Here is a 17,683-nt window from a genome sequence, read left to right on the forward strand (position 1 = left end):
CACCCACGAGAATGTAGGGGTCAGGAAGCTGATTAATTAAGTTATGGAAATCGGTTTTTTTCAAGTGAGAGTTAGGCGGTATGTATAGAGAGCACACAGTTACCAGTTTGTTAAAAAGGATTGCCCGAACCGATACGGCCTCAAGGGGCGTCTGGAGGGCAATCTGTTGACAAGCTACAGATTTATCCGCAAATACTGCAACACCGCCGGAGGCGTGAGCCTCGTTGCGGTCTTTGCGATAGATTATGTGCTGACGTAAAAAGTTTGTCTGTGTGGGTTTCAGATGTGTCTCTTGAACACACAGCAACCTTGGATTACGTTCGTGTAACAGTTCTTTAATGTCGTCGAGGTTACGTAAAAGTCCTCGTACGTTCCACTGTAATATTTGTGTTTCCATTATGATAATGTGTTGGGTGCTGTGTGTTTAAGAGATAAGGATTAATTCACGGGCCTTTTTCAGGCGCCGTGACGGGATTTTTGTCTTTTTTGGAGCGGTCGAGAGCGCCTCGCCACTCCTTAGGCGCTGGTGGCGCCGTCTTGCTGGTGGTTGTGCCCATCGCCTCTTGCGAGGCTCTGAACACGCGCTCTTCCGAGCGCTTTGTTTGGCGTGAAGGCCTCGGCACATTGGACAAGGCCTTTGGGGACACCTGCGCGGAGGTAGATGGCCCCGTCTGCTCGGTTGGCGCAGCAGCGCTAGCTGCAGCCGCGGGGGGGGGGGGGGAGGGGGGCAGATGGCGTTACTGCCGCCTCACTGGGTGTGAGTCGGACAGCAGCCGGAGACCGTTGTGGCGCTACCCCCTGACGCACCACTTCGGCAAATGTGTTTTTGGGCAGGTAGGATACTCGCCTGCGTGCCTCCTTGAAACTAATATTTTCCTTAACTTTTATTGTCACAATTTCTTTTTCTTTTTTCCAGGATGGGCACGACCGCGAGTATGCGGCGTGCTCGCCTTCACAGTTTACACAATGGAGAGTGTTCTCGCAAGCTTCAGAGGTATGTTCGTGGGCACTGCACTTCGCAAAGGTTTGACGGCCTCGGCAGCTCTGCGAACTGTGGCCGAAACGTTGGCATTTGAAACATCTGAGCGGATTGGGCACATACGGCCTAACACGGAGCTTGATGTACCCTGCCTCGATTGACTCGGGCAGGACACTTGATCCGAAGGTGATTATCAAGTGCTTGGTTGGGATTTCTTTGCCATCTCGCCTCATCCTAATTCTTTTCACATTGATTACATTCTGTTCACTGAAGCCCTCCAAGAGTTCAGCCTCAGTGAGCTCCAGCAAGTCATCGTCTGACACAACGCCGCGGGTGGTGTTCATTGTACGGTGCGGGGTAACTGTTATGGGGGTCTCTCCAAATGACATTAGTTGCGGTAGTTTTTCATATTGTTTTACATAGCGGAGCTCCAAGAGGAGGTCGCTGCTTGCCATCCTCGACACCTTGTATCCTGGACCAAAAACATCACTCAGGGACTTTGAAACAAGGAATGGTGAAATGTTTCGCACTGCTTTGTTTGGCTTTTCGGAATGAATAACGTGGAAGCGGGGAAAATTCTGAGTTTGGCGTCCAAAAAACTTGAAGACATCTTCGGTGCGCCCTCGTTTCTGAGGGCGATCAGCAAGGGAGGGGAAAGAAGTTTCCATGAAAAATGTATACATTCGGCAACAGCGCCGACCGCCCACCACGGAGCCCAACGAGGGGACGCGGCAGAGCTTGCATACAAGTCTGCACGACGCCAGTCGTACGCCGTCACTATAACCGAATATGGTGTACCCAAGGTTGGATAGCCACACAGGGTTTTAACCCTTGCCGCCAGGAGAAAGGAAGTAAATGGAAAAGAGGAGAAGACAGGAAAGGCGGAAAGTGAGAGAAAGACGAAGGCTGGAGGGAGAGAGAGATAGGAAAAGGCGACTGCCGATTTCCCCTGGGTGGGTCAGTCCGGGGGTGCCATCTACGTGAAGCAGAGGCCAAAGAGGTGTGTTGCCTCCGCCGGGGGGCCTTAAAGGTCCGAACACCCAGCATCGGCTCAACCCCCAGGATCCCCCTTTCCCCGGACACGGCTAAGCTGCGCACGGCTACACGCGGGAGGGTCCAACCCTCGTGTGCTCGGGTACGTGGTGTCGCAACACACCAAACGCCTGCTGACGCAGACACCCCTACGGGGAAAGTTATGACTTTTTGGCAGGGTTGAAGTTTCTTCGGTCATGAGCTTCCTGGATGATAAATTGGTTACTTTGTGTTTGTTTACCACTCCTGATTCCTTGGTTTCGTTGATTAGGGAAGAGAGTTTCTTCTGCGTTTCACGGTGCTCCATTTCCTCTAAGGACGCCACGGCCTTTGTAAACGACTCAATTGACGAAAAGAGATGGGTACCTGGTGTTCAAGCTGTCTTCTGGTATCGACTTTTTTCTTCCGAATCACCGTGTGGCACTCATGTATCCATGCTGTCACCAATCTTTGCTAGGCCTTGTTGATGATGCCCCGGCCTTCTAGTGTGTTGATCGTTTGGCGTAGCTGGAGACTTCGTGGCACGACGTTTTTGTCTTTGCATTTCCGGGTGAAGTGTAGGTGTCTTGAAGGTAGGTGTTCTTTTCGTGGCTGTTATTTTTTTTCTTTGCAGGTTGCACCGCCTCTAGTCTGAAGTCTGCACTTATGGACTTGAAGCTAAACATTCTGGCAGAATTGCCTGTTTGGCTGATTAATTGATTAGGACTTTCTGATTGACTCCAACCAAATAAGTGAATTTTAGGTGCGGAGAATATGTGCACTCGCCAAGAATAAAAGAAAAATAAAGAACATGTTTCCTCGCCAGATGAGTTTTCGTCGAACACTTGACTAAGTGAATTTTATTAGCCCGACATTTCGGAGCCCATTCGGCTCAGTCTTCAGGGGTTATTCTTAAAGGGTGGCGGTGAGCAGCTGTTAAAGGGTCATTAGTAAAAAAGAAGGAGGGGAAAGTACAGAAGGTGGGGTACACTTCCCAGACAGGAAGGGGGGCGGGAAGTGAAAGGGTGAGATGGCTGCAGAGGTGCTGGTTGGCTGGGACAATCGGTTCTGGGGGTGCTTGACCTGTGAGAGTGCCGTTGATGGGGGGGGGGGGTCACGGGGGAGTGCAGACGATTTGGTGTTGGTGAGCTCGAAAGGGAATCTACCTGGCTGGGTGTCTTTTTCTTCTTTTTGTCATGTCGCCAAGGCCATGGATATACACCGAGGGTAGGTTTACAAGGGTTAGAGAGATCCCTGTGTGTTTTAAACATGCCCTTAGCATTTAACATTATTAAAGTTTAACTTTACTTACAATCAGAAGTTTGGTTTCAGCTATTTGGTTACTCTTACTTCAGGAATTCAACAGCACAACACATCTGCAATGAACATATCTCTGCTAGAATGGGCACTAATTTCCTACCAAACTTGATTCAGAACAATCATTTAAATTGCATGTGGCCACTATCACTCATTCTTGTGGTGAATATACAGACTGCAAGAAAAAAAAACATGAATGCAAAATGAACTATAACACTGTGCATTAGATAAAATATGTTTGCAAAGAGTAGTCAAAAAAAGAAAGCAGTTCTTTATATAGAACGGACACCAGTGGAATCTTATAACATGCTTCACCCTTCTCCTTGATGCAATAGGCCTCTGTCACTTTCTCTTGGGTTTGTCTTTACTTCAGCCAACCAATTTCGTCTGAGTGAGCTTTCAATAACACCAACATTCCCTGTAATGTGTGACTGTTGGGCTGCTAATGCTACATCGATCAACCTAGCTATGAACATTAAAATTCGTAAAGACATACTCATGGACAGAGCAAGGGAGCAGCACTCATTCTTGTTGATATTTGCCTTGAGCACACACCTTGCTCAAAGCCTGTGTGGGGTCTCGCATTATTGCCACAAAAAGGCAGTGCAGCTACCACTGCACAGGGATGGAAGTGGCCAAGGAAGTTTTTAGAACAGCTCTGAGAACAGTGAATATGGCACTTTGGAGCAGGTTTCATACATGAATTGTCCATTTTGGAACAGTAAATACGTGTTTTGGAGCAGCTTGGTAAATGTCAATATGAGTGAATTACAGGCATATGAAGAAAAGCTGTTCCTTATTTCACTTTGCAGAACCACTGTTGGGCTATGGCAGAAAAGTTCTGCGGAAGACCGCAAGGCAAGCAAAATTCATGACAGGGAAAAATTGTTCTCCACCCGACTGTTGCGTGACGCTTCAAAGGAAATCCCCATCCAGGTTTCTCGGAAACCACTATTAAATTACATACTGTATGAGCCTACTAAACGTGGCCAACAAAGAAATAACCGAGAGCTTTCTGTCAACAGCACTCACATAGTCTATGTTCATCATCATAATCATCATCATCCCGGTTACACCCACTGCAGAGCAAAGGCCTCTCCCATACTTCAACTACCCCGGTCATGTACTAATTGTGGCCATGTTGTCCCTGCAAACTTCTTAATCTCATCCGCCCACCTAACTTTCTGCTGCCCCTGCTACGCTTCCCTTCCCTTGGAATTCAGTCCGTAACCCTTAATGACCATTGGTTATCTTCCCTCCTGATTACATGTCCTGCCCATGCCCATTGATTTTTCTTGATTTCAACTAAGATGTCATTAATTCATGTTTGTTCCCTCACCCAATCTGCTCTTTTCTTACCCCTTAACGTTACACCCATCATTCTTTCCATAGCTCGTTGCGTCGTCCTTAATTTAAGTAGAACCCTTTTCGTAAGCCTCCAGGTTTCTGCCCCGTACGTGAGTACTGGTAAGAAACAGCTGTTATACACTTTTCTCTTGAGGGATAATGGCAACTTGCTGTTCATAATCTGAGAATGTCTGCCATACGCACCCCAGCCCATTCTTATTCTTCTGATTACTTCAGTCTCATGATCCGGATCCGCGGTCACTACCAGTCCTAAGTAGATGTGTTCCCTTACCACTTCCAGTGCCTCGCTACCTATCGTAAACTGCTATTCTCTTCTGAGACTGTTAAACATTAGTTTTCTGCATATTACTTTTTAGACCCACTCTTCTGCCTTGCCTCTCCAGGTTACTGAGCATGCATTGCAATTGGTCCCCTGAGTTACTAAGCAAGGCAATATAATCAGCGGATCGCAAGTTACTAAAATATTTTCCATTAACTCTTATCCCCAATGCTTTCCAATCCAGGTCTCTAAATATACCTCTTGTAAACACGCTGTGAATAGCATTGGAGAGATCGTATCTCCCTGCCTGACGCCTTTCCTCATTGGGATTTTGTTGCTTTCATTATGGAGGACTACGGTGGCTGTGGAGCCGCTATAGATATCTTTCAGTATTTTTACATACGGGTCATCGACTCCCTGATTCCGTAATGCCTCCATGACTGCTGAGGTTTCGACTGAATCAAACGCTTTCTCGTAACCAATGAAAGCTACATATAAGGGTTGGTTATATTCCGCACATTTCTCTATCACCTGATTGATAGTGTGAATATGGTCTATTGTTGAGTGGCCTTTGCAGAATCCTGCCTGGTACTTTGGTTGACAGAAGTCTAAGGTGTTCCTGATTCTATTTGCGATTACCTTAGTAAATACTTTGTAGGTAACGGACAGTAAGCTGATCGGTCTATAATTTTTCAAGTCTTTGGTGTACCCTTTCTTATGGAATAGGATTATGTTAGCATTCTTCCAAGATTCCGGTACGCTCAAAGTAATGAGGCACTGCGTATACAGGGTGGCCAGTTTTTCTGGAACAATCTGCCCACCATCCTTCAACAAATCTGCTCTTACCTGATCCTCCCCAGCTGCCTTCCCCCTTTGCATAGCTCCCAAGGCTTTCTTTACTTCTTCCAACGTTACTTGTGGAATTTCAAATTCCTCTAGACTATTCTCTCTTCCATTAGTGACGTGGATGCCACTGGTACTGTATAAATCTCTATAGATCTCCTCAGCCACTTGAACTATCTCATCCATATTAGTAATGATATTGCCGGCATGTGATTCTTGCCTATTTCTAGTTTCTTCTTCATTGCTTTTAGGCTGCCTCCGTTCCCGAGAGCATGTTCAATTCTATCCATATTATACTTCCTTATGTCAGCAGCGTTACACTTGTTGATTAACTTGGAAATTTCTGCCAGTTCTATTCTAGCTGTAGGGTTAGAGGCTATCATACATTGGCATTTTTTTATCAGAACTTTCGTCTCCTGCGATAGCTTACTGGCATCCTGTCTAACGAAGTTACCACCGACTTCTATTGCACACTCCTTAATGATACCCATAAGATTGTCGTTCATATCTTCAACACTAAGATTCTCTTCCTGAGTTAAGGCCGAATACCTGTTCTGTAGCTTGATCCGGAATTCTTCTATTTTCCCTCTTACTGCTAACTCATTGACCGGCTTCTTATGTACCAGTTTCTTCCGCTCCCTCTTCAGGTCTAGGCTAATTCGAGTTCTTACCATCCTGTGGTCACTGCAGCGCACCTTGCCGAACACGTCCGCATCCTGTATGATGCCAGGGTTAGCGCAGAGCATAACGTCTATTTTATTTCTAGTCTCGCCATTCGGGCTCCTCCCCGTCCACTTTCGGCTATCGCGCTTGCGGAAGAAGGTATTCATTATCCTCATATTATTCTGTTCTGCAAACTCTACTAATAACGCTCCCCTGCTATTCCTAGAGCCTATGCCATATTCCCCCCCCTGACTTGTCTTCACCTTGCTTCTTGCCTACCCTGGCATTGAAGTCGCCCATCAGTAGAATGTATTTTGTTTTGACTTTACCCATCGCCAATTCCACGTTTTCACAGAAGCTTTCGACTTCCTGGTCATCATGACTGGATGTACCTAGGGGCGTAGACCTGTACGACCTTCAATTTCTACCTCTTATTAAATTTCACAACAACACCTGCCACCCTCTCGTTAATGCTATAGAATTCATGTATGTTACTAGCTATATCCTTATTAATCAGGAATCCGACTCCTAGTTCTCGTCTCTCAGCTAAGCCCCCGTAGCACAGAACGTGCCCACTTTTTAGCACTGTATATGCTTCTTTCATCCTCCTAACTTCACTGAGCCCTATTATATACCATTTACCGCCCTCTAATTCCTCCAATAGCAATGCTAGACTCACCTTACTAAATAACATTCTACCGTTAAACGTTGCCAGGTTCAGATTCCAATGGCGGCCTGTTCGGAACCAGGTATTCTTAGCAGCCTCTGCTGCGTTACAAGGTCTGACCGCCTCCGTGGTCAGTTGCTTCGCAGCTGCTGGTGACTGACGGCCGGGGTTTGATTGTTGTGTTCATATAGGAGATTGTGGTCAAGTACTGCACCAGGGTGGCCAATCCTGCTCTGGTGAGGAAGTGCGTTACCGGTTCTGGTCACCGGGATCAGGCCGCACTCCAGGCCTGTTTATGCAATTTTATCAAGACGCGGATATTTTTTTAATTGGGTAGAAAATTGCGCGGCACCGGGATTCGAACCACGGTCCTCTTGCACACAAGGCGGATGCTCTACCTCTACGCCACCGCTGACCTTGTTGATAGGCTAGTGTTAATGCTAGTCGAGTTTTTTTTTTATTGTGAACAAGCAACTAATATTTCATCTTAATTAACTAACACTTATTACCTTATTTAACAATGCGCCAATGCAAAGGTTGTAGAATAGGTCGGGAAATTACTAATACTAGCAGTGTATATAGCAACCTAGGTCTTGTTTGATATTTCTTTCCCGGGGGGGGGGGAATTCACGTGACAATGTGTCCTCGCACCAGTAATATAAGTGGGCTCAGATGTAAACGTCATCATCAGTACATTGTGTATACTACGAATGTGCAAACCTGGGCTACAGTCTTGTAATGGCTGAAATATCGGACCGTTACAAGATCGTGCTACTCTGCTTCTGATAGGGACCAAAAATATGCACCAAAAACTGCTGATGAAGCTCTAACGCAACGAGAAAAAGGCACTGCTGCTCATTTCCAGTGCCCCTATTTGATGAGGTTTGCGTAAAGATAATTGATGTAATAATCCTTGGCGTGCGCAGCAGTTTACTTTTTAAAAATTGTTATAAAATTTATTTCACGAGCTTTCTTTCTCGTTATAAAAAGTCTTAACAAACTAAATAAGCTCAGGGGGTTTTAGTGTACCAAAACCACGATATGATTATGAGGCATGCCATAGCGTGGGACTCCGGGTTAATTTTGACCACCTGAGGCTCTTTACCGTGCACCCAATGCACAGCACACAGGTGTTTTTCACATTTCGGCCCCATCGAAATGTGGCAGTTGCAGCCGGGATTTGATCCTGCAACCTCGGGCTCAGCAGCAAAACACCATGCTACTACGCCACCATAGCAGTTTCTTCACGAATGCTAGGTGGCTTTAAATGCTGTTATCAATCATTTGCAAATGTCATCTACAACTTTTTCATTGACATCTTATCGATTAGTTAGATTTATAAATTTTGCTAATTAAACACATTTCAAAAGAATAAATAGGTGGGCTAGTTGGTAATGCATTGTTCCAAAAACTCGGGGGGCTATAAACACGCAGGACATAGTGAAGCAACACACACCACATGCGCATGTTGCTGAATGTTACTGTTGCATGAATGAGAAATATTCACAGTGGCCACCATGAACAACACTCATCAAGGTTCAGTGAACACAGTTCACGTAGAGCCCTCAGGTGACTTTTATTTCTTGGAAACTTTCAGTTACGATAGCAGAATACCGCAGAATAAATGTGAAGTGACGCACTGGTCATTGGATGTTTACCAGTATTTCACATCGCTTGCCGAGGAAAAGCTTCAAGATATTTTTGAAAATAATAACGGGCTAAAAATGTTTACTGGCTTTCAGGTCTGTATTCTCGTCCCAATATTTTGAATAAGCTCGATCACTTGGGCTTCTTTGCGGTTCCGCCACAGGCTCCATAAACAAAGTACAACGGCAAATGACATTTTGTTTGCCAAACAAAGGTTTATCAAAATTTTTGGACTCGATCTACGCAAATCGCGTCGTGGACCTTGTTGTCGCAAACACAAATTCGGAGGTTAGCGGTTTTGCTGAGCATCTAATTATGATCACAATTTCAACTAAGATTGACTCATTTTGAAACTTTACATCCTTGGCTTGCTTTTGCGGTGGCAAGAGCCTGATTTTGTGTGGTGTGGCCGGGCAGAACATAGTACAGCCTGAGTGAAAATTTGAATGACGATTGCAGTTGCCATTGGATATTTGTGACCAAGAAGCTTCATGAAAGCGAGCAAGTCATTTGTTGGTGTTGTGCACTGTCAACCCGGTAAGTGGACGTGGTGCACATGCAAAATATTTAGAATGTCACATGCACAGCGTTTACCCATTAATTGATGCAGATGTACCCATAGGGTGCAAAACTGAGTGCCAAAATTTATAACGAAACTGATGACATACACCCTGAGCAGACTGTTTGACCATATTCATTCAGTGCGGCTTTACTTCCTGAATGCCACAATAAATGAGGGCCAGTTCAACTCATCTTTAGCTGATCCGCATATGCGCAAACGCGCAACACTCTTACTAAACCTTCGCAATGCATATTGTAGGGTAAAACGGTTATAATGTTCTTATGGCCTAGTTACAATTAGGCCACCAAAGACACCAACATTCCGAAGGCGCAACACTGAAACACATTGCTTAGGCTTGGATTGCAGGGATAAGCACTAGCCAACGCATGTCTATGGCTGCGTGGTTGCCAATGGACATGCACATCCTGCAAAATTTTTGGCAACTTCATTCGAAATTAGTGTATTGGCGCAGCACCTCCATCCCTGATTGCAGTTTCTTGTGTGCATTTAATTTCTTCAATTATGCTTGCCCTATCCTTCAACACCATTAATATATTTTTGCAAACAAAATATTTTTTTATAAAACTTGACGGAACATTTGTAGAATCGTAGAACTAGCCAAAAATTTGTTATCCTTACGAACAATTTCCGAGAATTAGCAGGTATGCAACAGCATATTGAATGTGAAGACATCTGTCTGTGCTACTGTGCCTGGTCACTAAAAGAACACTCAAGAGAAAAACAGGATGAGCTGCATTAGCAAAATTAAGTTGAGCTAAATCAGTAAATTATGCTTCTACAATACCAAAAAAAGTATTTGTTAACGTGAGAGGAAGGTGGGACAAGCCACAAAAGACAAGAATGAAAGACGGGTGACAACGCCAGATGGAAGTTCTCGCACTGGCTCGCCCCCACATCAGCGATATTGAGGGCATTGCTTGGGTTTATAGTTTATTCACTGATAAAGACGGGCTATGCTGCACTCTAAAGAAGCAAAAGACTAAAAAGAAATAGCACGAAAGAAGACGCCAGGGCAGGTGCCATGCCCTATCATCTAATCTTATGAGTTGCCTTTTTCTGCACCATTTCTACTAAGACGAACCTGCACCAAACGGACCAACAAGTCCTACTGAAGTGAGTGAAATTGGCAAGGTCTGTAAATTTTCAATGCATACCAGAACAGCCCAAATACAAGAAAGCACTTCAGTAATCCCCGATGTCGAACTGGCATACCGGTGCAGGGGTCCTAAAGCGAAACTTGAACAATACAAGGTTTGTCCTTCAGTTTTGCTTCTATCAATGAACCCCTCACCTCCAAATAACGAAACGACAATGTTGAAAAAATGCTGGTCAGCATAAAGCGATTTAGTGCTTCTGTCTTCCCTGTAACACCGCAAAGCTCAAAGGCAATTCCACATTCATACCAAAAAATTAGAATTATTATTTTTGCTATAAATAATTGTCTAATAAATAATTATTTCATTATTAATTCGTTTTTGAATTATTCTCAACTGAAACTTCACTCCAACGTATCAAAAATGCTACTATGGGCTTTGCATTAAGCTTCTCATGCCCAAATCAGAATTTTCAGGTAACGAACTCGGCATATCAAGAATGATACGCTGTGCGTTGTATACGTTGTGGTTTGATACACTGTGCTTTGATACGTTGTACTGACCAGATGACACCCTCCCAGTCTTATGCGTTAATTATCGGTGTCTGCTTCGCATTCTTGAATTCCTAAAGTAGAAGTGTGCAGTTTCTTCCAAGGGGACACGAAAGTAAAACATTAGGTCAAGCTAGATCGATAGATTGCTTGTCTAAAATCCTATTTTCATTTTGTTTAAGCAAATATGTAACCTTAATGCGTAGAAAATTGCAGACGAAGGTCCTGCTGCTGCTTCTCAATTTGAACTGCCTGTGCCAGAACCAATTGACGTAATTTCCACGTGAGCTCCCTCTATGCTGCTCTCTCTGAATCTTCCAGTGCTGACATTGCATGAGAGCTACCACAGTGACATGTGTACTTGTCTGTTTGCCATTATCGTTGTGCTTCGAGTGCAACTTGCTTTTGTGTACACAGGTTCGCTCATTAAAAAGTTAGTTGTTTTTCAGAGTTTCGCTGCTGTTTCTTCACTGTCACCACGTCACCATGGTCCATAACAGGCGGCGCCTCTCCAATTTTTCATGTTTGCCATTAAAAACTCTGTTCTCACTACTAATGAGAAATTTGCTATTATGAACGCCTACTCTTTCAATCCAGTGGGACTTAATATTTTATTTAGTGTCCCTTTAACTAGTGAACAATGGGGGCGAACAATTTCTTGCCTGGTCAAAGCTGTCCAGGGATGGTGGGCGCAGAATGACACGGAAGCAGCAGTCCAGCAGAATTGCCAGGGATCGCACAGTATTTTTTGAGATGACAACCGACCTCTTGCCATCTCTGGTCTCGACAGTGTCACAGGCCGCAGTGGCACCGTCGCCGTCCGATGACACGAATGCCACCAAAAGCTGGGCCAAAAAGGAGACGTACGGCTTCCAGCGGACTGCCACGTCCGTCGATGGCTTGAGTGGGGCCATCAGCTCCTCTCGCATTGCGAACAACTCGCGGCATCCACTCAGCAGGCCCTCCAGGAACACGCGGTCACTCACCTTATGGAGATATCAAAAGCAGATTATTTTTTTCTCTCACGAGTAAAGTTATTGCTATTAGTGCAAAAAAAAATTTTAAGACACACAGGGGAACAGACGAGGGCAAATGCAGGACAGACCAACTAGCCAGGCTGTCAGTCCTTTTACTGTATTTTAGCACAGAGGCCTGCACGTCTTGCATAGGCTGACGATGCTGTTACAGTTGCATGCAATTTTGAGAAAATGCAGGCAAGTACTTTTAAGTAATCTGCTTCTGTAGGACAAGAATGTGGCACCTGCATCATGCAAGACTGCATGCACTTATTTCATGCCACATTTGCCGATCTTTTACTGCATATGTTTTGCAGGAAATCACCCAAATAAAAAACATGTAGCGACTAAGTGTACTAAACAATGCTGAATGTGTGGGGATGTGCGATCCTCGCGCCTCCCCTGATGTTTTTCCCGCATAGCGCGTCTCCTGTAGTGCGGCTTCGCCGCACATGCGGCGGTCGAATGGTACAGGCGCAGTCCGAGAGATGGCGAGAGTGTTGCGCTGCTAACGCCGCGAGGTTACTTGGGCGCCGAAAGGAAGGCGCTCGCTCTCTCTTGGGTTCGAGGCAGTGAGCGGGACGGGCGTGCCGCACGTGCAGCGCGGCTCTTTCCCGGCGGGTCGGCGCGCGGCGGGGGACGTCTCCCGCGAGCGCGCGGCGACCAATGCATCTGCGAGACCGCCTCGCGTGGCCGGCTTCGAACGCGCCACGATTCGCGTGACTATACACGCGAACGACCAGGCGTTGGGATCCAGCATGGGGCGAACATATTCGCTCGCGAGGACGCGGTGAGTCGGACTTCTAGATTTGTCGCGCGCCCATCGGCATGTTTTGTGGATAGCAACTCGGCTAGCAGGCATTGATGTATGAAAGGTGCAATAAATGCCCTTGTGATTGTTTGCACTAGTGTGTTGGCGTTCCTTTGTCCCAAGAGTACGGTGTGAGAATCCCCACATCAGACCCCACAAATGCTACAGAAACATTTTATTGAGAATGCTCCGTTACTGGTACGGTTATACTCAGAGATACAGTATTAGAGTGATGCAGTTGAGGCCTAGCAGGTGATCTTTACATATGGTGACCGGTGGGCCTGCATCAGAGCAGTATTCTGCAGGTTACTCTATTAGCAAGACATGCCACAAAGCACAGCACAAAACAATTGTATGTTTCTGGCCCAGCTGCTCAGAGGTTTCCCTAGTAAAGAAACAAAGCAGGAAACATGATTCATGCCAATAGCATGGACTGGTTCTAAATATAGATTGATTGATTGTAGGGGTTTAGCATCCAAAAGCAATGCACTGGCTGCTTTAGTGGAAGGCCCAATAAAGAATGAGTCGTACAAGTTGATGTTATGCATTCAAGTCTTTAGAACACATCTACCATAGAAATCAAGCCCATGTGACCTGAACCTCAGCAACTCTTTGCCATGGCCACTCAGTAGCCATTGTCAATAGACTCGAATAATATCTCACAACACAAACAATTCAATAGGATATTTAAATTGGGTATTTAAGAGAAAGCATCACTACAGGGCCAACTCAAATTTCCCTATTCAAGTACTACCCCAGATAATTATTTATGTCCCATAGATGTCCATAGAACACCACATTTTAGACATCGCACACATCCTGCAGATATTTATATTTCTCCAAACAACATTAGAATTACGTAGCATGGATACTTTAAGTCCCATTCGGATCACGCTGCTGCAACGTTGAAAGGATATCGCAGCTCGACATAAGTGAGCTCTTATAGATGTTCTTTTAGGGATGCAGGAGGTCCATAGAACATGTAATCTGTCTTTCCTGTTCACACTATGATGAGTTGCACACCTGCAACTGCCACAGCGGATGCACTATGGAATACAAATAAAATGGCAACAGCAGAGCATGTGGCTCAGGCATAACTGAAAGCACAGTGTGCGGCGTCCGACAGCATCAATGTACATATAAACATGCACATGCATGCCCAGCATACCACAAATATCCATTGGAAGTACCACAAAAGACCAAATATCCAAGACATTTAATGACGTCTAGTTCACATTTATAATATGTTCCACTAGTACATGGCAGCCAAGGGTCATCCAAAGGACGTCGAATGTCTTTGTGATTTGGACATCTCTTGCACATCCAAAGCTCCCATGCATTGATAGTACATAGTGTGTTGCATCTAGATGCACACGCCATGCTACAGAGATACAGGCAAATTGTCTCTAAATGCCTAACAATAAGATGCTGGGAGAGGAAAAATCATGCTGTTGTCTGTTGCAGCACTGTGGCGGGGCATTTACTTTGTTTTTCGTCATCATGTGCATATTGTAGACTCTACAAGAGGGAGAATGTGTTCTTGAATGGCGTAATATCCTCTTCATTTTGGAAAGATTCAAGCTTAAGTATTGAAGCCCAGAATTTCGGTTAATTATTACTGTGTTTATTTTTTTTTGTAACGTGGTTATGAGTAGCAATTTTGCATGAACTCTGCATGCACTGCTGGATACCATGTGTGAAAAGCCAAAACTTTGCCGCCACCGCACCCGGGGCTTACACGGGAGGAGGCAGTGTTATACAGGCAATTACAGACGGGGTCCCTGCTCACCCCGGTGCTAGCTAAGCACGTGTGTCCGAGCGTGTACGCGAGTGACGTGTGTAGACTGTGCGCTAAGGAGAGAGCCACCGCGGCTCACATCCTTTGGGACTGTAGTATAAATCCACGAGAAGCCTGTCAGAAGACGACGATCTCGCTGCAGCTAGAGGCTGCAACGAGGACCTATGACCAAGATACACAACTAAAGGCCGTCCAGCAGGTCTCGACAGCTCTAGAGAGGCAGCGACCTTGCGAAACCGAGGAGAAGGGGGGCAGCACCCCCAGGAAGGGGGTGGCGGCCCTCTCGGATCCGCGGAAGTAGCGAGGAACCAAGACCTCGAGGTGCAAAACGCACGAGACTGACGTAGTGGCCGCGTCGCGGTAGAAGCTTGCCCTCCCTGCGTGGAGGGAGCCTAACCGACTCTGCAGGCATATTTACTAAAGTTGTTCTCTCTCTCTCTCTCTCATACATAAACACTTTCTTTTTCAGTTATACCTATTAGTACAGTGTTAAAAATATGTAATCATTAACTTTCTGATATATTTGGACAGATTAAAAAGAAAAAAGCTTGCACTCGCAATATCTTTCACTTCACATAGCCACGGATATCAAATCAGCACGCAGACACGAGTGCAGGGTAATTTACTGCACTCAAGCAGCATGAAGTTTCCTTCATTGGTGTGTCTGACTTTTATTCAGTTGACCATGGCCCAGGTACAGAACTGTACAATTGCGTACTCAAAATTTAGAGCTGCGCTTCTGACTGCTATTTGTGGCCCATTAGTTTGCCTTGCGGAGCGCTTACAGCAATGTCCTGAGGGCAACGTTTTGGTAGTTCATTTTCAGACACTTTTGTATCACTTGGTTTCTACGCTCCTCTTGAAGTAAGTGTCAGAGATCTTTCTCATTTGCAATGCTTATTTCTAAGTATCTGGCAGTGTTATGTGTTTGGCACTTTCGTGGGGTGACAAGGCGCTCGAGCAAGTTGCCTACCAAGATGAACATTTCATCTCGGCATTCTGCTTGTGTGGATTTTCTTTTAGCATACATTTTAACAGAAAGTTAGAAAGTGCTGTCTTTCTATTCAAGAGAATTCAACAGATTCAAGAGAATATCGTGGCCCCAGAAGCAGTTGCTGGCATGCAGGCCATACCCTTTTGGTCATTCATTAGTACATGGTATTACTACCTTCTACTTAAAAGTTTCACTGTGTATTAAATGTAATTGTGGCATTGTGACTGCTACTCATTTTGTGAGTGTTGACCCCCTTTTCCCATTACTTTTGTTTTATTGAAGTTGAATTTTCAAGAATTTTTTTGTTGAAGTTCTTTGTTTTTTCCCACGTTTAACCTGTTTTATACAGCTAGAACTTGCAATGAATATTTTCATACATGTGCCTGGCTGGGTGCCAATCATTTTTGCAATAAAGCTTCATCAATTGTATAAATAAAAAGTAACTTTGATATGACATTGTGAGACTCACTTGTGTGCTTTACACAGTGCTTACTGAGCTTGCCTTTTTCTTGTAGTCATTGCTGGATTTGTAATAATTCATAATGATCAAAATACAGATCAACGATGTCGTGAGCCGTTTTCACATTTTGGAGAGCGCTAAGACTATATATAAAAGTTGAGTCACTTTAGCATACGCTAAAATAGGACGAAGGCGAAAGCCTACGCCCTCAAGACATTCATTAAATTCCCTGTCATTCTTATTCGAATGCATTTTCTATTGTTTTCTCCCACCAAAGGTGGTGGGCTTGAGTGCTTACTTAACTTTGTCCTAATTAACACAAACGTTCGTGGGTTCGACCTCCACCAAAGGTTGAAGGTTCCAGTGCCCTAATTAACTCTACCTTTAATAAGGGTGCCGTAATTTGCCCTAAAAATTAACACTTAATGTTGTGGGTTCAAATGACTTAACACTATCTTAACTAACTTCACCTTGATTACCACCAAAGGTAGTGGGTTCGACTCTCGACCAGAGTTATACCAGTGTTTAAAGGTGGCAATAGGGAAGTTATTAACAACTACTATCCAATCTCAATTTTGTCTGTATTATCTAAAAGTATGGAAAAAATTATGTATATTAGAATCCCCACATATCTTACTGGCCACAAATTGCTGCATGACTTCCAACACAGTTTCAGGAAACACAGGTCTCCTGAAACAGCACTTTTGGCTCAGAAAGAAATAATTGTACAGGCCTTCAGTACCAGACTGTATGTTTTAGGTATATATATATATAGACTTCTCGAAGGCTTTCGACACAATAAGTCATTCTATTCTCCTTTCTAAGCTTAAACAATATGGAATATGTGGAATAGCAAACGATCTACTGAAATCGTACCTTGCCCAAAGAACTCATATATCGATGTAAGCAATAACAGATCATCCTTACAGTCAATACTTGCTGGAGTACTACCTCAAGGCAGCATTTTGGGGCCGCTAATTTTCAGTTTATGTAAATAACACTGTATTCTGCTATGAAGATGCCCATTTATTTCTTATGCCGATGACATGTCTGTTTTTATTACGGGTATGTCGACAGCTGATATTGAACGCAAAACCAATTGTGCACTGGCAAAAATAAAAAATTGGGCTGATGCCAATATCCTTAAACTAAACTCTAGTAAAACAAAAGTTGTCCTAAATACACCTAAGGGCAAAACTATCCCCAGATTACATAATATAAGCTTGGGTAATGATAAAATACAAGTTGTTGATAATATTAAAATCCTGGGTGTTTTCTTCTCAAGAGATTTAACTTGGAACAAACATGTAGAGTACCTCTGTTCTAAAGTTTCTTCAGCAGTTGCTACAATTACTAGACTAAGAAATATACTCCCTGTAAAAATTAAATTTTTACTCTGCAGTTCATTGGAGCTTTCCTTGCTTCAGTATTGTCATCTTGTATGGGGGTACAACAGGTATTACTAACAAGGTTAAAATACATCTACTACAAAAGAAAGCTATAAATGTATTGCAAATTTACCTTATAATGAGCACATTAAAGAGTTGTTTGTACAATGTCATATTTCTCCTGTGCATCAACTATATGATGATAGATTATTGCTGTGTTATAAAATGTCCATC

The 17,683-nt window shown here is 44.3% G+C and overlaps 1 protein-coding gene across 6 annotated transcripts in view; it reads right to left on the bottom strand.

Moving 5' to 3' along the window:
- LOC135911390 (uncharacterized) overlaps positions 1 to 17,683 on the bottom strand; it is a 149,268-nt gene that overhangs the window by 15,443 nt on the left and 116,142 nt on the right. For all 6 annotated transcript variants that reach the window (XM_065443648.2, XM_065443646.2, XM_065443642.2 and 3 more), the window contains one exon: positions 11,645 to 11,968. In XM_065443648.2, the coding sequence (XP_065299720.1) occupies positions 11,645 to 11,968 (324 nt within the window). The remainder of the gene's footprint in view (positions 1 to 11,644; positions 11,969 to 17,683) is intronic.

Source organism: Dermacentor albipictus, unplaced genomic scaffold, assembly GCF_038994185.2.
Source record: "Dermacentor albipictus isolate Rhodes 1998 colony unplaced genomic scaffold, USDA_Dalb.pri_finalv2 scaffold_11, whole genome shotgun sequence".
NCBI lineage: Eukaryota > Metazoa > Arthropoda > Arachnida > Ixodida > Ixodidae > Dermacentor > Dermacentor albipictus.